Source organism: Anopheles coustani, chromosome 3, assembly GCF_943734705.1.
Source record: "Anopheles coustani chromosome 3, idAnoCousDA_361_x.2, whole genome shotgun sequence".
Lineage (NCBI taxonomy): Eukaryota > Metazoa > Arthropoda > Insecta > Diptera > Culicidae > Anopheles > Anopheles coustani.
The window spans coordinates 43,086,966-43,105,962 of record NC_071288.1 but is presented as its reverse complement, the minus strand read 5'-3'; the positions used below and the strand labels follow the sequence as shown (position 1 = coordinate 43,105,962).

Genomic DNA, 18,997 nt, shown 5'->3' with positions numbered 1-18,997 from the left:
AAACACCTATCAAGTGTTTAAGGGATCACGTCTTGATAGGAAATACTCCGCCACAGTATTGAAATAATACTGTGTAAAATAATCCCAAATTCACTTATGGCACGAAAAAAGAAGCAAAACCCAATGTAAACTAGCTTGTGCCCGTCAACTGCTGGCCAAGGTTGGGAAGGTAGTTATCATTACAATGATTACGATAAACAGCGTTATTACTCCCGTCCAAGGTTTTTAAAATCCATACTACCGTGCGCCAGAGCGCCAAAAATGTGGGTGTATTACTTTTATGAGCCTGTTTAGCTGGTTTCCCGAACACTTTAGTTCCGAGAAAATGCACCCCTTGTTTTCGACATATGATCCCCGGCATCCCGTATTGACCAAAAATGGAATTAAGAGCATGGAAACCGATCGACCTAATGTGTGTCGTCACGCTGCGGCGCTTGATCGGGCGAGTAATATGCGACAGGGCTTCAGATGCCATGCTGCTGCTGTCCCCAGATCATCTTTGGGCGCTCGGTGGAGTTCACCGGCTGCTTTGTACACCGGTGGTAAGCAACTGTCTTCTCATACCTACCTACTTTCAGCACTAGGTCAAGTGTCCCGAGAAGGCTAGCGTCAGCTCGTTATGTAATCTTATGTAATTGTGTGTCAAATCGCACGTATCATGTTGGTGCTACGGCCGCTAGTGTGAAATCATTTGCGGTAGGAAGCGGAGCGCGTTAGGAAATAGGTTCCAGAAGGTCAGTGCGCCGAACGGAAGGTCACCATACTGTACGTGCAATGAATGAAAGGAAAATAATTTTAATTCGTAAGATAAACTTTGAAAAATAATCTAAATTTGATTGATAAACTTCTCGAGAATATTTTGTTCGCACAAAACATTTCAATCAATTTAAAAAAATGAGGAAACCGAAGACTAGTTGCAAATAGGATTAGTTTCCCCAACTCAAATCATTAAAAAATGCGTTAATTATTTGAAAATGATGCAAATGATGATATTCAATATGTAAAATTGATAATGTTTTGTAAAATGGTGGTTAATACTGTGGAAATAATTTTAATTGGTGATTGCGAAAACATTAACTAATGTGCACAATACATTGTCATATTTATATTGATTGATATTGCAATATGGTTTCTGACCGAAGAATGATTGATTTATTTTCCATAAAATAATAACTCCATTCTGTTTCGTGGGAATACAGAGATTGAAAAAATCCAAAGATGTTTTTGAATATTATTTTACTTCTTGGGTCCATAACCAGCTTGATCATCACTATAAGAAAATATGAATTCAATTCGTTCTTACAAAACGTTTCTTTTAATAACGATGATACAAAGATGTGCGCTAGATCTCGATGACGTTCTGCAATTTAAAAGGAAGATTTTGTAGTAATAAAAACTAACAATCATTCCATGCAAGAAATTTCCGACGTCAACCGCAACGCACGGCGCTTACCTTTTCGCTATTTTCCTTGATCTCTGTTTCCACACAGATTGTCTCTAAGCTGAGTACAATCATTATAGCACGTCTCGCATCGTCGGCAGAAGATAAAAAAAATCTGCCTATCTCCCAGTACACATCGCCGATTCTTATCACGCTATCACGTGTGAATAATCTCCACGCTGCGTGGACCGAGTCCACCCCCGTAGGCGGGCAACATATGCAAAGGGCAGTTAGGGAGAGGGAGAAGCAAAAACCACCCCGATCTGTGTTAATGGATTTGTAACGGGAAGGCGAAAGTAAAACGCACATTTAAGTCGTGTTCCGTTTGATAATGGAAATGATGCTATCGACCTGAGCGTCCATCGAGGGAGGGAGAGAGGATTGGGATTCATCACGTTGGGGTGTGATTTTATGCACAATCCAGATGCTGTCGAAAGACACACCGATTTTTCAGTTTTCATTAACACCCACGGGAGATCGGCGATGCGAAAGGGGTTTTACCACAAACATATTGTTGCTAAAACTGTGCTGCGAGTGTCGTGTTGGTCAAATTGATGGTTGCTGTTATCTAACTAGACTGTTGTTTTTCTTGGTGACTATTTGAAAACAGGTAGCTGGAGCTGGAGGACCAGCAGGAAGGGTAAAGCAGTGGCGGAGGAGATGATGTGACAGTTTCTGTTTTTTGGGATCTGTGAAGAAATCTACCACCAGCCACCTCGAAGGCCGGCCCATCTCGAACAAGGAGGGGAGATAGCTTTATCAAAGCACAATTCACTGGCCGCACACGCAAATAGCCGCACAACATGTCTCAGCAGCAGCATCAGCAACAACTACGGCAGCCCTTCGCAGCCCTAGCAACGGCCACCATCTTGGTGCTGGCGATGGCCGGAACCGGTCGCAGTCAATCGGTCATCTCAGGTAGGTGCACGAACTAACGGTTTTTATTTTTTCTTAGTCAGTAAACGGCGAGATAAAAAGCTCGCAATAGTTCCAAATCTGCATATCTCGCTCATTCCGGGGCCATTTGAGAATGGAACAGATGCTTACAGTCGTTGTCACCTATCTTTTCTTCTAACCCGCTCATGATTGAAATAGACACTTTCTAACGCACCTGTATCTCTAATTCATCAGTTTTTGTCTTGTGTTCATCTAAATTTGTCTCTTGATTTCAATGTTTCTCTATCTAAAAAAAATGTGTATTTGTAGATATGAAGGTTGTTGTTTGTATTAAAAATTATTTTGAGAAGCTTCCACAAAACGGAAATGAGGTAAAATAATTATTAAAATAAAAATTTGGTATTGAACAAAAATTAGACCAATAGCGGTAGAAAACAAACGAAACAATTTCTGTGCGGTTTTTGAAATGTTTAAACAAAAATTTACGAGGAAAATCGGTAAAAAATCATAATAATTGGCACAAGTTAGTTTTAATTTATTAATGAATTAATGTATATAACTGTTGTAGTATAATTATTTTGGAAAATCACAAATACCCTGTTTATTTTCATATTTTCGGCAAGAGACAAAACTGATGAGTTAGCTACAAAGTCAGATGAGTTAGAAACCGAATCTGATGAGCTATTTTAAATCTTGGTGCCTTAGAGACAACACCACCTGCTTCCAAGCTAAAGTTTAGTGGCAACGGCTGTATCCTACCGGTGGAAGGTGTAATCTTGTTGAGTCGCTACGGAAGAGATTGTGCTAATGCATCTCACCTTCGTTTCTGGTTCGTTCATTTGACCGTTCAGTGCCCTTTTTTCCTATCTTTTGGGGGATTTACCAGCTGTTCTTCAGCCGCCTGACGTCACCATTTCAGAAGTCCACAAAAAACCTACTCCGGGACATCTCCGGCGGGATGAAACTGGTTTCATCCACAAAAGGCGTAAATGGAGTTGACGATCCCCCGAAAAAATCCCACTCCTTTTCGTTCGCAAGATGAGCCACGGCGCAGCGAAGATCACGGAAGATTGTTTATCATTCAACGTTAAACGAATGGGGGTGCAGTATAACACCCCTGGTCCTATTGCTCTTTCTCCGTTTCCGTGACTTGTGCCATTCCTAAATAGGGAATTTTTTCCTGGGACTTCTTCTGTAAAAGGAAGAGGGGGATTCCTTACGATTTATATGTACAGTCACCAGATCTGCTGATCTCCTTTATTAGCATGTTTGATGAGCAATCGATTTTTAATGCACTACGGTTGTTTGTTTAAACGTGGTTCAGGGTGATTCGGCTTAGCGACAATTTGAGATAGACGTGGATAAACAAAACTTTTGTTTCATTTATTCCTTTGAGTTTTTAACAGCTGTGCAAATGCAAAACGACTCAAATCACAGAAAGAGAAATAAGAATCTTGAAAGAAGAGATCAGCAAACACACAAACGGAAATCATTCGTTACGTTAAAATTTAAACTAAAGCATTCTTTATAAAATGTAGTAAAAACGAACTGTTATAAAATCTCAATAACGTGTACAGTTTCAAACTACTCAATCGAAGATTCATTTTCACGTTGCTTCAGCAAAACTTATATGAAAATAAAATAAAATGATAATGAAAAGCTAACTTCCTGGTAGGAAGCCCTTCTCAAACCAGGAACAAATAACATCCCCTTTGTGGGGAGGAAATTCCAAACGGCAAGTGTCATCCACCTATCGTTCACTTCTGACGATTCGAGCAGAACAACTTTCACCCGTCATTGACACACACACACACATATTGGCTAACACGTGCTCCTAGACGCGTTCTAAGCGTTCGAGCGGCGCAGGCACAACGTGAGTCGCGAACGGTCACAGATCGTTGCATTTGGGTCCTCGCGCAGCACATGTCGGTGAACCACCTCCCTTTTCCGGACAACCCCACTCTCCACGAAACATTCGGAAGCTTCCAACATTTCCCTTCGTGCAGGCCTTGGGCAGGCAAAGGTGGTGGTGATGGTGCGCGATCGATTATGGATGGCAATTAATTTGGAAATCTACGCGCGCGAGCAGCCATATTAATCGATCGAAAAGCACTCGCTCCAATTAGAACTCTCAAATCGGCACCGCGCCCCAGTAAGCTTTGATTTAAGCAGGCTGTCGCCTCGAGACGCCATGCGAGCCGCGAGCAGACGTTACTATGTAACGATTTATTTGAACTTTTTCTTCACGTGCGACACGACACTGGAACAACGCGCTGTTGGTCACCGGCTAGAGCTATTCTGAGGTGTTTGCTCCACCGTCACCGGAATGTGTAACGATTCCGGATATCCTGTTTGCGCGAACTAGAGTCTATCCGTTGACGCTGGCGCCCCGTTCACTTCTGGAGTGGGAGAATGCGTTCTACGAAAAGGAAAAAGCGGCGACTACCCCGAGGACGATGGATATGCATTTTTAATTCGCTTCTAGGAACGCCATGCCAAGCGAGTTTTCTCGTCGGTATCCGAACCCAACCGGAACCGTACGTTCTATTTTGGGGCCTTTGGGAGAAGCAAGCCCCATTGTCGGAAAGATGTTGTGCTTATTTATGCGCAAAGATTGGCAATTAAAAGTGCGAATAAAAAAACATTCGCTTAGCAACGAGCCTCGCGGCAGCAGGTCGGAAAACCACTTCTGATGCTCCGATGAGCTCATCTCGTCCGGCCAAGAGCCCACAAGATTTCAGCATCAAAGTAAATGTTCGTCGCTTTGGCGGAGGGCCAGAAGTGGTCTGTTCCAGCCTTGCGAGCCATCAACGGTGTTTATGATTAATGGACGGGCCTGTCAATGGTACAATTCACAGCGGATGCCTCATTAGCAACTGGATATAGGGGGGGAAAAAACAAAACAAACGAAGAAGCTTATAGAATTCCACTTACCAGCGATTAATCGAGCTCGTCGTAGAGTGGCGAAGGCTAGGATTTATCTTCAGACCTCGATCCAATGCTTGGCTATTCGATCGCTGTGGCGTTAAGACAAAAATGGCGACTTCCTCACGGTCAAGGTCACTACCGCTCGGAGGAAGGTGCAGACGACAAACTTCATCACACCGGCATCGGTACGTACCGGCTCGGAAACCTCCCCATGCAAGAAGCGAATGCCCTGTGCGCAATTCGAACGACGTGCGTTTTACAGTCATTCACACGCAACATCGTGCGATCCTCATCTCAAAAAGGGCCTCCGGTCGTACGTGTGACCCGTTGCATAACATCGAGAGTTAATTCTGCCCGAGAACTGCCCTCTCCTAAGGTTATCCGATAAGACAAAAAGTAGCTAGTGTGTATGAGTAACCCTCTTCCTCCCATAAACCGCCCGTTGAACCGGCGAGGGTGTGCCTCGGTGGAGATATGAGCATACCAAACACTCTGGAACCTAGTTCCGTAATCTTCGATCACTCATGGGATAGGACTTTCGAGTATCCCGCGGTAGAGAATGTGAATGAAAATTAATCGCACGATAAATGCGTGGTTGGGATGAATGGGAAGTAATGATTGGCTGCAATTAGGCCGGCATATGGGGAGTTCAGCCTCATTTTGATCGCTAGCCATAACCGGTTTTTGCGATATCCGAGAGCCCGAGGTTCCACGTTTATCCGGCTTATCTAATGGCGGTATAAGGCGGAACAAGCACCGGGTCAAGCAAAATAGAACCATCTGAATATGGCGAAACGGACTAGATGAGTTTGTAAATAATTCGCAACGAGCGTGATACAACAACAGATGATTGACGAGCTCGAAACTCCGTACTTTGTAGTCATCTCGGATGCCACCAAGGGACGCTACCGTTGCCGTGTGGGCGTGTGTTTAAAGTGTCAGATGAAAAGCTCGGCCATAAAAGGCGGCAATCGTCCCACGTCACGTCGGCGGCGCGTGCGATGCTTCTCCAAAGAATTATGCAAATATCGACAGCCAGTTATTAAAGGACCAGTAGCTATTCGTCACCTAGTGATTAACGTGAGACATGATTAGTTTTCAGTACGTGTCATTGGAATTGATTGGACACTGTGGAATGGAATGGTGAAGCAATTTACACCTGCACCTGTGGATCAGCTGATGCTTGCTGACTTCGGTGCGTCCCCCTTTTGGGGTTACAGAACGAAATGCGTTCGATGCACCTCCACGTGGCCTTCGAAGAGCTTTCGATGCAATGGTGCATCGATGCGGGCTTGCAATTAATTGGTTGCATTTCTGCATTTCATTGGATTAAGGTGCATCGTTTTTCGTGGGGATTAATCGCACGAAGAAGCACCTTGGAAAAAAGATCAGCAATTTTCATTGGCTTTTCGCACATCGTTTGGAAGTTCACAACATTGTACCGTGTTAACCAGCTAGCAGACATAGACCGGGCTGCAGTGGCTGAAGGAATCACCTCGTTCGGCAAAGGTTATACGACCCGGAAGAAACGTCATACACCTACGCTGGAAGTGGCAGTGGCAAACCGTACTATTACGATTGTAACCACATCAACCCGATGTTAGTTTATCATCACGTCGCGGCGCATGAAGGTTTTCGGATTATTAATTTTATGGCGATCAACGCGACTCACATACCCAAAGGCACACACATACAACTGTAAAGGTCACCAGGTAGCACGCAAGGCAGCGTGTTAAACATAGCTTGTACTCGAAGTGCCGCCACTTGGGGAGGTCATCTTATGTGTACCGATGCGCATCGGTGCTTCTTACTGTCTATTCGTCGGACGTTGGCGCAAAACGATTGACAGTGAGTGGTGAATTTTCGCACATGACATACAGTGGACACTTGCATATCTTCATCTGCGCTCTTGGAGCTACCGGTATCTGTTGTGAATATCAATTAGATAGCATTGATGCAGACATAAACATAAATGGTTCTTGAAAAGTATACGTACGCAAAACATCACGGGAAATGCTTTTGCAATATTTGATTTGACACTGTTGGATTGTTCGGAACTTTATGATCTCTTTTTCACTGACTGGAATCTTTGATGATTTGGGTTGCTGCTTTTCGATTAAACGTTTTTAAAATGTATTTACACAGATTCAAAAATGTTTGTTCGTTACACCAAATCATTTTGAGCCTAATAAACTTTTGTCTTGTTTTCACGAGATATTTTCTATAGATCATATAATAAGATCAAGTTATTAGGAAATTGATTGCTGATGCCGAAACACCTCATCTATGTCTGATTTTTTTCAAGCTATGAATAACAAGATATTTTAAAAAAGAAATGCAACCAAAAAAAATTTAAAACTTAAACTAACACCAACGAAAATGTAAACTTTTCTGCCTATCACAAAACATCACTGTAGGTTGAGGAGGACACAATTTATTGAACTAGAACATTCTAGATGTTGCATCTTGACATGATTTAACACATCTAACAAGTCGTTTGAATTGCTTCTATATTCCTTTAGATTGCGACACAAGCAAATGTCCCCCGTTGTCCAACATTTCGGAGGCATCGCTTGAACCAGGCCAGAGAGTTCGTCGAGAGCTGGATCCGTGCTGTGAGGTGTTAAGACTTTACTGCGACCCCACTGCCTGTCCGCCAACGATAGAGTTCTGCGATGTCGAGCGCACGGTACGTCCCCGAGCCGTCCCTGGGCGTTGCTGTACACTGCAGCGTTGTGGTAAGTAAGGTGGTTCAGGATCCACTTTGAAAACCAAACGACGATTGGAAGGAATTAACGGAGTTGTGTGGGGTTCGTTTTGTAGATAACTTCTGTGAGACCTACACCAATGGAGAGGTCAGGATGAGGGACGTCGGAGAAAAATGGTTCAACATGGTCAACGCCAGTACCTGCGTGAACTACGAATGTCTGCGGAATGAAGCGAACGAGACTTTTATCAACTCCATCGGGATCGAGTGTAATACCACCTGTCCGGAGGTAAGACGATACTCTTCAGAAGGACGTACAAGGACAAAGTGTGTAATGATGTTGTGATTTCCTTTTCTGTTAGGGTTTCGAACCGCAACTCTCCGGCAATCACTGTTGTCCGCAGTGTGTTCCAGCTCGGTGCAAGTTTGACGAGCGGTTCTATCGAGCGGGAGATTCGTGGGAGAGTCCCGACGGGTGTCTGGTGTATCGGTGCAACAGGGAGGATGGCTTCTTCGCGATCAGCTCGAGTCGCAAACAGTGTCCTCCGGTTGATAACTGTCCAACGCAAGACCTCGTAGATAGTGGCTGTTGCAAGGTGTGCAATCGTACCGACCCGAGAGCAGAGACCTCCCGAACCACACCCCTCGAAGAGGACGTGGAAGGAGTGGACTTCTTCGACGAGCAGAGCTACCGGGATCATCCATGCCGACGGGAATGTACGCTAGGTCGACGACCGGAAACGTGCTATTATCGATTCCGGCTGGAATGGTACCGGACGCTAAGCAAGGCGTGCTACAACTGCCCACAGAACCGGACCGACTGTGACCGTCCCCATTGTATCGCGGGTGATGGCGTGCGGCGTAACGTGGCCGTCATCAACCGTATGATGCCCGGTCCGGCGATCGAGGTGTGCGAAAACGACATCATAGTGGTGGACGTGGAGAACCATTTGATGGGTGAAAGCACGACCATCCACTGGCATGGACTGCACCAGCGCCGGACGCCTTACATGGACGGCGTGCCACACGTCTCCCAGTGTCCGATCAGTCCCGGCACGACATTCCGGTACACGTTCCGGGCGGACAACCCGGGCACGCACTTCTGGCACTCGCACACCGGTATGCAGCGGGGCGATGGAGCATTCGGGGCGCTTATTATCCGCCGGGACAACGACATCCAGCAGCTGTTGTACGATGAGGATCTATCGGAGCACGTGATCACCGTGCAGGATTGGGGCCACGAGCAGGGCGTTTCGCTGTTCGCCGCCCATCACCACTCGACCGGGGATAATAAGCCACCGAACTTGCTGATTAATGGCCGCGGGAAGTACTTCCAGCGGTTTGCGAAGCTTCCGATCCCTCTGACGCCGTTGAGTACTTCTACGAGTCAGCCGGAGCTTGACGAAACTGGGGAGGATCTTCCAACGACGGAACGGTTTAATCAGGCGGAAGAGAACACCCAGAGAACCGAAGCACCCACGACGGAACCACAAGATGTGCAGACTGAGGTAGACATCGACACGACAACGGTACCATCGAACCGCGGAGAATCGGATGACGTGGAGCTACTGCAGGCAAGTAGCAACAACGGTCTGAAGATGGTGCTTCGGTCGCAGGACGTACGCCACCGTATGAAACGACAGTCCCGCACGGTCAACTTCAACGCGGTCGTTGTACCGGAGTCACGGCACATCCCACTGAAGGTGTTCCACGTGGACAAGGGGCGCCGCTATCGGTTCCGGCTGATCAACGCCGAATTCCTGAACTGCCCCGTTGAGCTATCGATCGAGAACCACAACCTAACGGTGATCGCTTCCGATGGATTTGGGATCCAACCGGTGGACGATTTAGGATCGTTCGTGAGCTACGCCGGCGAGCGGTTCGATTTCGTGGTGAAGGCAAACCAACCGGTTGGAAACTATCTGATGCGCTTCCGAGGGCTGATGGATTGCGATGAGCGGTTCACCTCGGCGTACCAGTTCGCCGTGCTGCGCTACCGGGGAGCGCCCGATGACGTGGAGTACGAGTCGTGGCCACCGTACGACTACGAGGCACCCGGTCGTCAGCTGAACTCGCTCAACCGGGGTCCGGGGGCGGAGGACGTGATAACCATCGCCGAGACGAACTCGCTCGACCAGGAAGATCTATTGCTACTGCGCAACGAGACGGACTACAAGTTCTACGTGTACTACGACTTCTATGGCAAGGATAACCCGCACTTCCACGTACCGAACCTGTACGGGTTTGGGCAGGTCATCAACAACACCAACCGGTTGTATACGCCCCAGCTGAACCACATCTCGATGCGAATGCCACCGGTTCCGTTCCTACCCGGCAAGGATCTGCTGGATGAGAGTCAGTTCTGCAATGAGACGACGGTGCGGGATCGGAACTGCCGCAGCGAGTTCTGTGAGTGTAGCCACGTGATACAGATACCGCTGCACGCGACCGTGGAGATGGTGATGATCGACGAGGGCTACACGTTCGATGCGAACCATCCGTTCCACCTGCACGGACATGCGTTCCGTGTGGTGGGAATGGATCGGATTAGCCGGAACACTACCGTCGAGGACATACGCGCCATGGACGAGGCGGGTCTGCTGAAGCGTAGGTTCAAACGAGCCCCTATCAAAGACACGGTTACCATTCCAGACGGTGGTTACACCATCATTCGCTTCATCGCAAACAATCCTGGTAAGAAACGTGGACAAGATATCCAAATGTAATTAGAATTAGAAACAAAAAGAATCTACTTCTAACTCCCAACTGTTTGGTCTTTGCCTATAGGTTACTGGTTGTTCCACTGCCACATCGAGTTTCACGCCGAGATCGGAATGTCACTCGTGCTCAAGGTGGGCGACCGATCGGAGATGCTACCGACACCTGCCAACTTTCCGACCTGCTACGACTACAAACCCGAGCTTGGCCAGCTCGGTAGTGCGGCTCCAATGGACGTCCCCCGCTGGAGTTTCACAATTCTCTTACTTCTCTGCACCATCCTTGCCCGGGCCCTTGCATAACATCCTCCCTCACCGGAACATTTGCTACGAACAAATTTGTGATATTAAACGCCGCCGGAAGGAAGAAAATAGCTTGTGCGATACGTTCTATTCGGTGGAGTATTTTTGTTTGTCCGTCTTCAAGTATTACCGTGCCCGGCAAGACAGCCGGGAACAGCCCGAAAGATGTCATCCTCCCGTTAATTTAACACTCATCCTCTAGCCGTAAGCCACGTGTTTAGTTTGTAAGAACAATATGACGTCCCGGCGTCCCGAAGACACATCCGTACAAACTTAAAGTGCTCTTAGATTCCGAAGAAAAATAAGCGGATCGATAATAAAGTCCCAAGGAAAATGTACCGATGAATCGATTTTGTGTTTGTCTCTACCGTTTGCCGTATGGAAGGAAAGTATGTCTGGTTTTGACACGCCCATCGCTTGGAGTGTCCCTTACCACCAGGTTGTTGAGGACGAGCTGGAAAAGGGGTGCTTTTGCGTAGTTATTCGTAGACATTTGTTCCAGGATCCAAATGAACAATTGAACCTGACCTGAAAGGCAAGTGCGGGCAGGAGCTACGCATAGACCCCGCATGGAATAAAACGTTTATAAGGGAAAATGTGGCAAGATGCCCCGGTCAAATGAACCGGCACTTTATAACTGAATATATCCTTTGTGAATTTCATGGCTGAATAATGAGATTTCACAGAACAAACAGGACTAAGCTCAGTATGCCTGAAGTATGTAAGAATTCTCTGTTAAAATAAAATATTTCAATCAAGTAGATATTCATCAAGTATTTCAACATGGTACTTAGAAAATGCTGAACAAATTTCGATTTATATTCCTTGCATTCATTTTGTGAAGTAAAAATAAAAACATTCTCATCAGAGGACAATATACAATTATGAAAAAATGTTTTATTGAATTGGTATAAGATTTAACTGTTTTTTTGCATAGTATGACGTGTAATTCCATCATATGTGATACTAAAAAAATTAAATAGCAATAAGTTAAAAATATACGAACGAGAGAGCAAAATGGTCATCATAGTAGGCTATTCGACATTTTGCTCCACAAGCTAGAATGACGCCTGGAAAAGAATGGTCTTAAAAATGTTCGTTTGGATAATAAGCTGAGAACATTAATGTAGTCGAAGAGAGGATATAACATCAATCTGTGGAAAATTTTGGGGTATTTTTCTTGATTTTACAGCAATAAATTAATGTTGTTTGCACAAGGGGTGCATCTTGCCTCACATTACCTTCAAAAAACGACTGTCCTGTTTGCTTGCCAAACAGTTTTCCCATTTTGCACGGAGTCGGCGCACAACGGACGGATTTCCCCCTCGATTGGCCCCCGCTGCGATGGAAACAAAGAGTCTGAAGGGGGTGTTGGCCAGCCTCCCACAATATTGTTGGAAACGATGGTGGCTGCAACTGATGGATAAATCGATCGCAAACAGAACTGTACGGCCACTTCAAACAAACCGTTGGGGGACGAGATGGCCCGCATGCGCCGTGCAAACTGCTTTCGCCAAAGGCAATAAAGTTAAATGTGGCGATAAAAAAATTAGCTGCAGGTGCGATTAGGCAGAGGCACATACACACAGACTAGACGTCTGGGGAATGGACAATAGAGTGCAGTTTCTGTGTTTTTGCATACGAAACAGATGAACGAGATGGATTTCATGTTTTGCAACAACCATCAGCGTAAGGATGTGGCGCTATGAAACAGGGATCGTGGTAAGACATGAGGGATATGGGAATTAAATAGCATTTTTTCACAGTTTCCTAGATAACTAGTTTTCATAGAGAACGTTGTACGTTAATACAACGCAAATGTGTAATTGGTTATTTTTGCTGAGATGAAACTAAGCAATAACATTGCACCGCAAACTAAAATAACTATCAAAAATAAAAGGAAAATTACGTTCGGCATTTTTTTTGACTTTTCGATGTGAATATTAAAAATTTCTCTTCTTCTAGAATCCTAACAATATGGAGTTGCACTGTTCTTAAATAATGGATACACAATCTTAAAACATTGCGAAGTTTCTGTGTCAATACACGGTTTTTTCTTATTATTTTACATAATCTACACATCGATTTGAACGACAACACACAATATTCCTTGACAATTGTATCCTGATGGTAGAAACAGAGAGCAACATAAGCTCCTAATATTATATAGATATTGCAGTTAAAATATAAGTCGCTAAAGTTAGTCTTTTACCTGTGCTGAAATTAGTTCTTTTTTATTAGAGTAATAAAATAAGTAAATAGCATTAGATGTTATTTTGTTACTATTTGCTTAGTTTAGCAAATAAAAGAACTTTTTTATTAGAAGCATTTTTTTATAGAATATAGATTATAGAAACCAAACTAATTTTTTTCTGTTTGAGTAGAAAAAATTGAGAAAAATTTTTGATTCAAACTAGTAAATTAAATTGGGTATTAAATGTTCAAATCAGGCTACTCTAAATACTCAGAATAATGATTGAACCGGTTACAACATATCAAAATTGTCTCATAGATGAAAATCAATCATTTGTAATAAGTTCACCATGAACCAAACTGATGTATGCTCCCTTTATCCAATGAAAACACAATTTCTTCACCAGCAAGTTAATTTCTTTTCCCACGACTTGCCTGCCCCAAACCACGTCCCGTGTCGCGCCAAGCCAATCACAACTCAATCCGACAGCTCACCCGCGCTCTCATTTACATTCGAATGAAAAACCTCAACCAAACGCAACACCCGGAAAAGTTTGGGCCACAGCAGCGGCTAATTTTTCTCTCCATAAGTACCGTGTGTAGGTTTTACAAATTTCACCAAGAAGCTAATCCACCGCCAAAGCACTTTTATCCCCGAGGTCTGTAAGTCTCAGCTCGAGGCTTGCCATCGGACCAAATCGGCGCGAACATCATTATCAGTGGATTGAATGGTGCCGGGAGAGAGAACCGGAAACTGGGTGGGGTGAACGGTTGAACAATTAAAACCACGAAAACATATTGTCAAAAGGGTAAGCAAAGGGAGAGAGCAAAATAGAGAAAAAGAAAAGAACCGGAAACATTTTCCCCTAGCCTTAGGGTCGCCCTTGGAAAAGCCATAATTTTCCTGGACGATTGTGAAACTGTGAGCGAGGGGGGAGAAGAGGAGAGAAAAACATTATAAATATAATATTAAATGCAAATAAAAATAAATCCTAATCCAATTGAAGCTGGTCGGCGCTCGGTTCGGTGCAACCCGCCAGCGGACGGATGTCCATTTTCCACCCCTTTTTTCCACCCTCCGTAAGGCTCAAAACGCTGTCCGGAAATTGATTTCACACAATCCAAACACACACAACCTCAGAGTGGTTGGTGGCACCTACAGGTACTGCATCCGGAGAGCGAGCCCAAAGGGAAAACCGGCCCTCGGAGGATGTGGCATCGTAACGTTAGATTTGTATCGCCTCGAGCGGATAAATACAGCAATTTTCCTCCGCTCGCCGGTCGGCCGGCGTTCCGACACGCAGTCGCGTGTTTCCCACGTGCCGTCCGACAATTGCATCCGTGGCGCAGGGATGTTTGGTTTTCTGCTGATCCGTTTGCTTGTCATGTTCGCTTCGACTTGTTCGGGCACTTCAGAGACGATCGCTGTCGTTGTCACTCGCTGCGAGTGGGTTTGTGAAGTGGTGAAAGTGTCCCTGGGGGTGGAAGACACCGTCGAAAACCGGTAAAGAACGCTTTTCAATGGGAGCGATTAGAATTCAAGTATAACCATACAGTGCGATAAGATAGAGATAAAGATCTTCTCCAATCCTTAACAATGCTGATGTTTGAGGAGTGATTTACTGGTTGAAGTTGAGAACTTATTTAGCATTTGCAAATCACAAACCTGACGTATTTTAGATAATCTTTCAAGGTATACATTTAACACAGCAAACACAAGTGATATTCATGTGGATAGAGTCATCTTATTAGATTTAACATAAGTTCGTGAAACAATACTGTTTTTTCAACTTGGACAATCATTCAAAAAAGGTTAAGACTGTTTTACGTATATGTGTGATACGGTTATAACAGTTTAATCAACAATTTTTCAAATAGACTTTATCCTCGGATGAATATATTTGTGAAGATTTCTCAATATTATTCAAATTATCTGCCATTTTTTCAGTTGCATTTTTTACTTCCTAAAATTTCGTTTTAAAAAAGCATATTTTGCCCACAGCTTGTCTTAAAAAAATCGGTTCTGAATCGTTTTAAAATAAAATTTTCGAAACATTTCTACTTACAGCCGGAAATTATAAATTGTACTGATTATAAATTTTGTTCTGAACGTCGAAGTATTACGATTAATTTTGGATCTAGAAATCTAAATAAATAGTGTAGGCAAGTCAGAAGAAACGGATTCCGGAAAATTAATACTTCTGTCAACAAAGACCAATGGTTCCGATGCCTTCCGGCGGAACCGAAGCGTGCCTCCGTGCCTGGCAAACCCATGAATCGCAATGCACACGTCCTGGCCCCGTGCTATTGACATTGCTAATTTTTTCAAGTACCCTATAATTTATCGGTCATCTCCCGGCGGCCCCCGCGCCTGTGCTCTCCTTCCTGCTAAACAGAAGTTTTCCGTCCGATCCTGGTTTCCCGTGAAGGAGGAAAAATGCCTGTCCCTCGCAATCCTCGCTTTCCGCAACGCAAACGCAGACCCGTCGTCGGTGAGGCGTGCCGCACGTTGTTCTGGAAGTGGCGGTTTCACGTTTAGATGCCACCAGGCCGACAAAGGGTGACCTGCTTTTCCGGGTCGTCCACGGATCGCCCCGATCGATCGAACGTACGCTCGTCGAGGGCACGAGGGTGATGACAGATTTCGATACGGCTGTAATCTGCTTTTTTTATTTTTGTTATGATGACTTCAATTAGTTCGGGTCGATGTGACAAATGATAATAATGTGTGGGAAAGCGTACGAAGCAAAGGGTGACAATTGTTAGAGTGCCGAAGGGAGCGGAGATTTTGTAGTTTAAGTTTTGCCGCTCAACTCAAATGGAAAGGATTTATCAAATCCTTTTGTTTCGCTATTCAACTCACTACAAGTTGGTAAAGAAACTAAACGACTAAAGAAAACAGTTCTGAAACGTTTTTTCTCACTTAAATTTAAAAAAAAAATAGTTGTTGTTAGAAACTCAAAACAATGCTTAAGTTTTAGGACAATACTGAAAGTTGACTAAATAAATGGGCGTACTAATCCAAATGGTATAAATTGTTCGAAATAAATTTAATTTAGCCCTTTAGAACACTAGTGCTAAAGCTTCTTAAAAATATTTTTATTAATATTAGAGATCTTCGTGACATTCTTTGAACAAAACAACAACAAACACAACAGTAAATCTGTGATCCCTTGTAAAATTCTATACAAAAAAAAAAAGATTTATTTACAAAATCCACAAAATAAAAATGGTTATACTTTTGATCTTAACAAAGATTGTAGCAATATAACAAGCTAAATCTAGCTCCTTGTTGTTATTATTGAGAATCTCAGATAGATTTAAAAACAGTTATCAAGGGGCTCCTGGCCGGTATCGAATTGTGTCCGAAATCTAATGAGTCACCAACCAGGGCGAGCCCAATCGGTGCCGACAAATCAAATGCTGGGCCCATTAATGTCACTCCGAAGCATCGATTGGGCCGCGTGGCGTGTGAATTGTTGGCGCACCGCATGTCACTGTGCGTAACAAACGTGCGTACGCAGCCTGCAAGCATGTGCCGACGCGACAAACAATTAATCACAATTACCCACCGCAAACATCCGGATGCACCAAACACCAGCACCTTCTCTAAAGGTATAAGCATTTCCCGGAAGTGGGAAAACACACAGCCAATGGCGCATCTTACATCATCATCACCATCACGGTTCAGGATGTTCACAAGCAACGCACAAGGGGAAGAGCCAAAATAGACCAAATCGATGGTGCGGAGCAAGGATAGGGTGCGAATGCTTCCGTCCCATCAAATGCCAATAAAACATATTTTTCCTTTCAAGCGACGAACCACAGACTCCTGATGGACAACGCCGGATCGCTCCTGAGGGATGACACAACGCGGGTTTGTGGTTTTTCCCTCCTCACTTGTTTGGTTGAATCTTTGTCTTTGACCCTTCGGTTGGGGTGGATAGTTTAAAGTAAGTGGATAATGTTTATCTTTCCCATGGCTTTCCTATCGCTCGGTGTGTGTGATTATTGTTTTGCTTATAATCTGTTTGCCTAGCGGAAAATGGACCAACATGAAAAAAGACTGGATTTTTCTACGAACTATAGGATTAGGATTTTAACATTGGGAAATGTTTTCATTTCAAATTAGAATCTTGCATGGATGAATCAATTTCAATCATAGGTGTAAGTGAATTTTGAACCATGCTAAATTAATTTAGAAAAGTTAATTGATTTCCATTTAGTTCATAAACAATTAATGCCGTTTAAATTTTATTTAGTTGGGTTAATAATCAAAGGCCATAAATTTATCAAAAGCATCCTTGCACCACAATTTAAAAAAGTAAACTGTTGGTGAGCTTTTGGTCTTCCCAGTAGAGCAACGGTACTTGATACAGTCATTGTTATGTTTGGGATTTTACTAATATTCTTGCATGAGTTCGATTGTTCTCGCATTTCTAAAAGATATTTAACCTTTCTAATTTTGGACGGGACAGTATACTTTAGTTTTAGGTATGCAATTTTAGGTATGCAGTCATCAGTAAATTAGTGACGAAAAAAATCATTGTTTGAATGGTCATCATTGAGGAGAATGCTCTGAACTTCACAAACAATTGATACGTTTCTCAATAGCACCGTATTTTTAACACTAGAATACATTGCTTTGGAAACTTGCCCGAATGCTTTTTAGGGGTCATTTTGACCCCTATTTTGAAAACGCTTTCTGGAGTCATTTGTAATGGCAAAAATATTAATTTATTTTTTAAATGTTGCTCAACATACTAACTTTTTAGCGCACACTTTTTTTCTAGATTTACATTAGAGGTTTTGAATGAATAAAAGCTGAAAAAAACGCAATTTCGACCGTTTTTGCTATACACCGAGCTAGCGGAATTATGAAGAAATGCATCGAAAAACCAAAAACGTCAAAAGATAGTCAACAAATATACTAAAAAGTAACAGTTTACGGATTTAAAAATTTTTCAAAAATAGTGAAGTTATAGCGTTTTACAAGTAGGGGTCAAAATGACCCCTAAAAAGCATTCTAGGTATAGTCAAGTTGGTTCTCGGAACTGGTCAAACAGAAAAATCTGAAATTTTTGTTTTAGATATAGCTCTGGATTTTAAGAAAAGCCTTATTTTTTTATGAAAAAATATTCAGCCGTTTTCGAGATATTAAAATCGAAAACTGCGTTGGGGTCAAAATGACCCCAATTTCTAGTGTTAAAAATGTATTTTCTTACTGGAAAATCATAAGGGCAGCGCCATCTATCGACCTTTTAGAGTGCCATAAACCGTTGCCTAGCTCTTTAGCGCCATCTGTTGTCCGGAAACGTCTTTTAGTACAATGTTTGCTATAAGAATTTTGTTGTTTTCTATGAAATGAAATCATTAAATTTGAGATGCATGCACACAACATGTCTATATTTGCTTTTCGTTTTTAGAAATTTTAAGGAATTTGTTTTGAAAAAAAATAAAATGTTCTGAATTATCTTCCCACTTTCGTTTGCGCCATCTATTGTTCGCGACCAGTTTGTTTTGCTATAAAATGTACGATGGTTTGTACTAAATTCAAAACATCGAAATGCGGTGAATTCAGTCGCCACACCCAAGCCATGAAATCGTCTGATTTTTCGAATTTTTGGTTGAGTCCGTATATTTTCCACATATCAGCTTAGGTCAATCAACTAACATTTAGAATATAGCTGAGTTTATTTTAGTGGTTTCAGTTTGAAAGCATACCTTGCATAGCTTGATAGTGAATAATTGTATCGATACCCAACCATGGATATCATTCAATACGATATGCGAAATCATCTTCATACCTCA

The 18,997-nt window shown here is 43.4% G+C and overlaps 2 protein-coding genes across 2 annotated transcripts in view; both read left to right on the top strand.

The window, feature by feature from the left end:
* Nucleotides 1–18,997, top strand: part of LOC131271648 (KAT8 regulatory NSL complex subunit 3) — a 259,954-nt gene that overhangs the window by 51,117 nt on the left and 189,840 nt on the right. The gene's annotated exons all lie outside the window — the stretch shown is intronic.
* On the top strand, nucleotides 2,245–17,640 carry LOC131261499 (uncharacterized). Its single transcript, XM_058263555.1, is given in 6 exon segments — nucleotides 2,245–2,359; nucleotides 7,789–8,004; nucleotides 8,090–8,262; nucleotides 8,336–10,667; nucleotides 10,761–10,907; nucleotides 17,543–17,640. Coding segments are annotated over 6 exon segments (3,081 nt in total).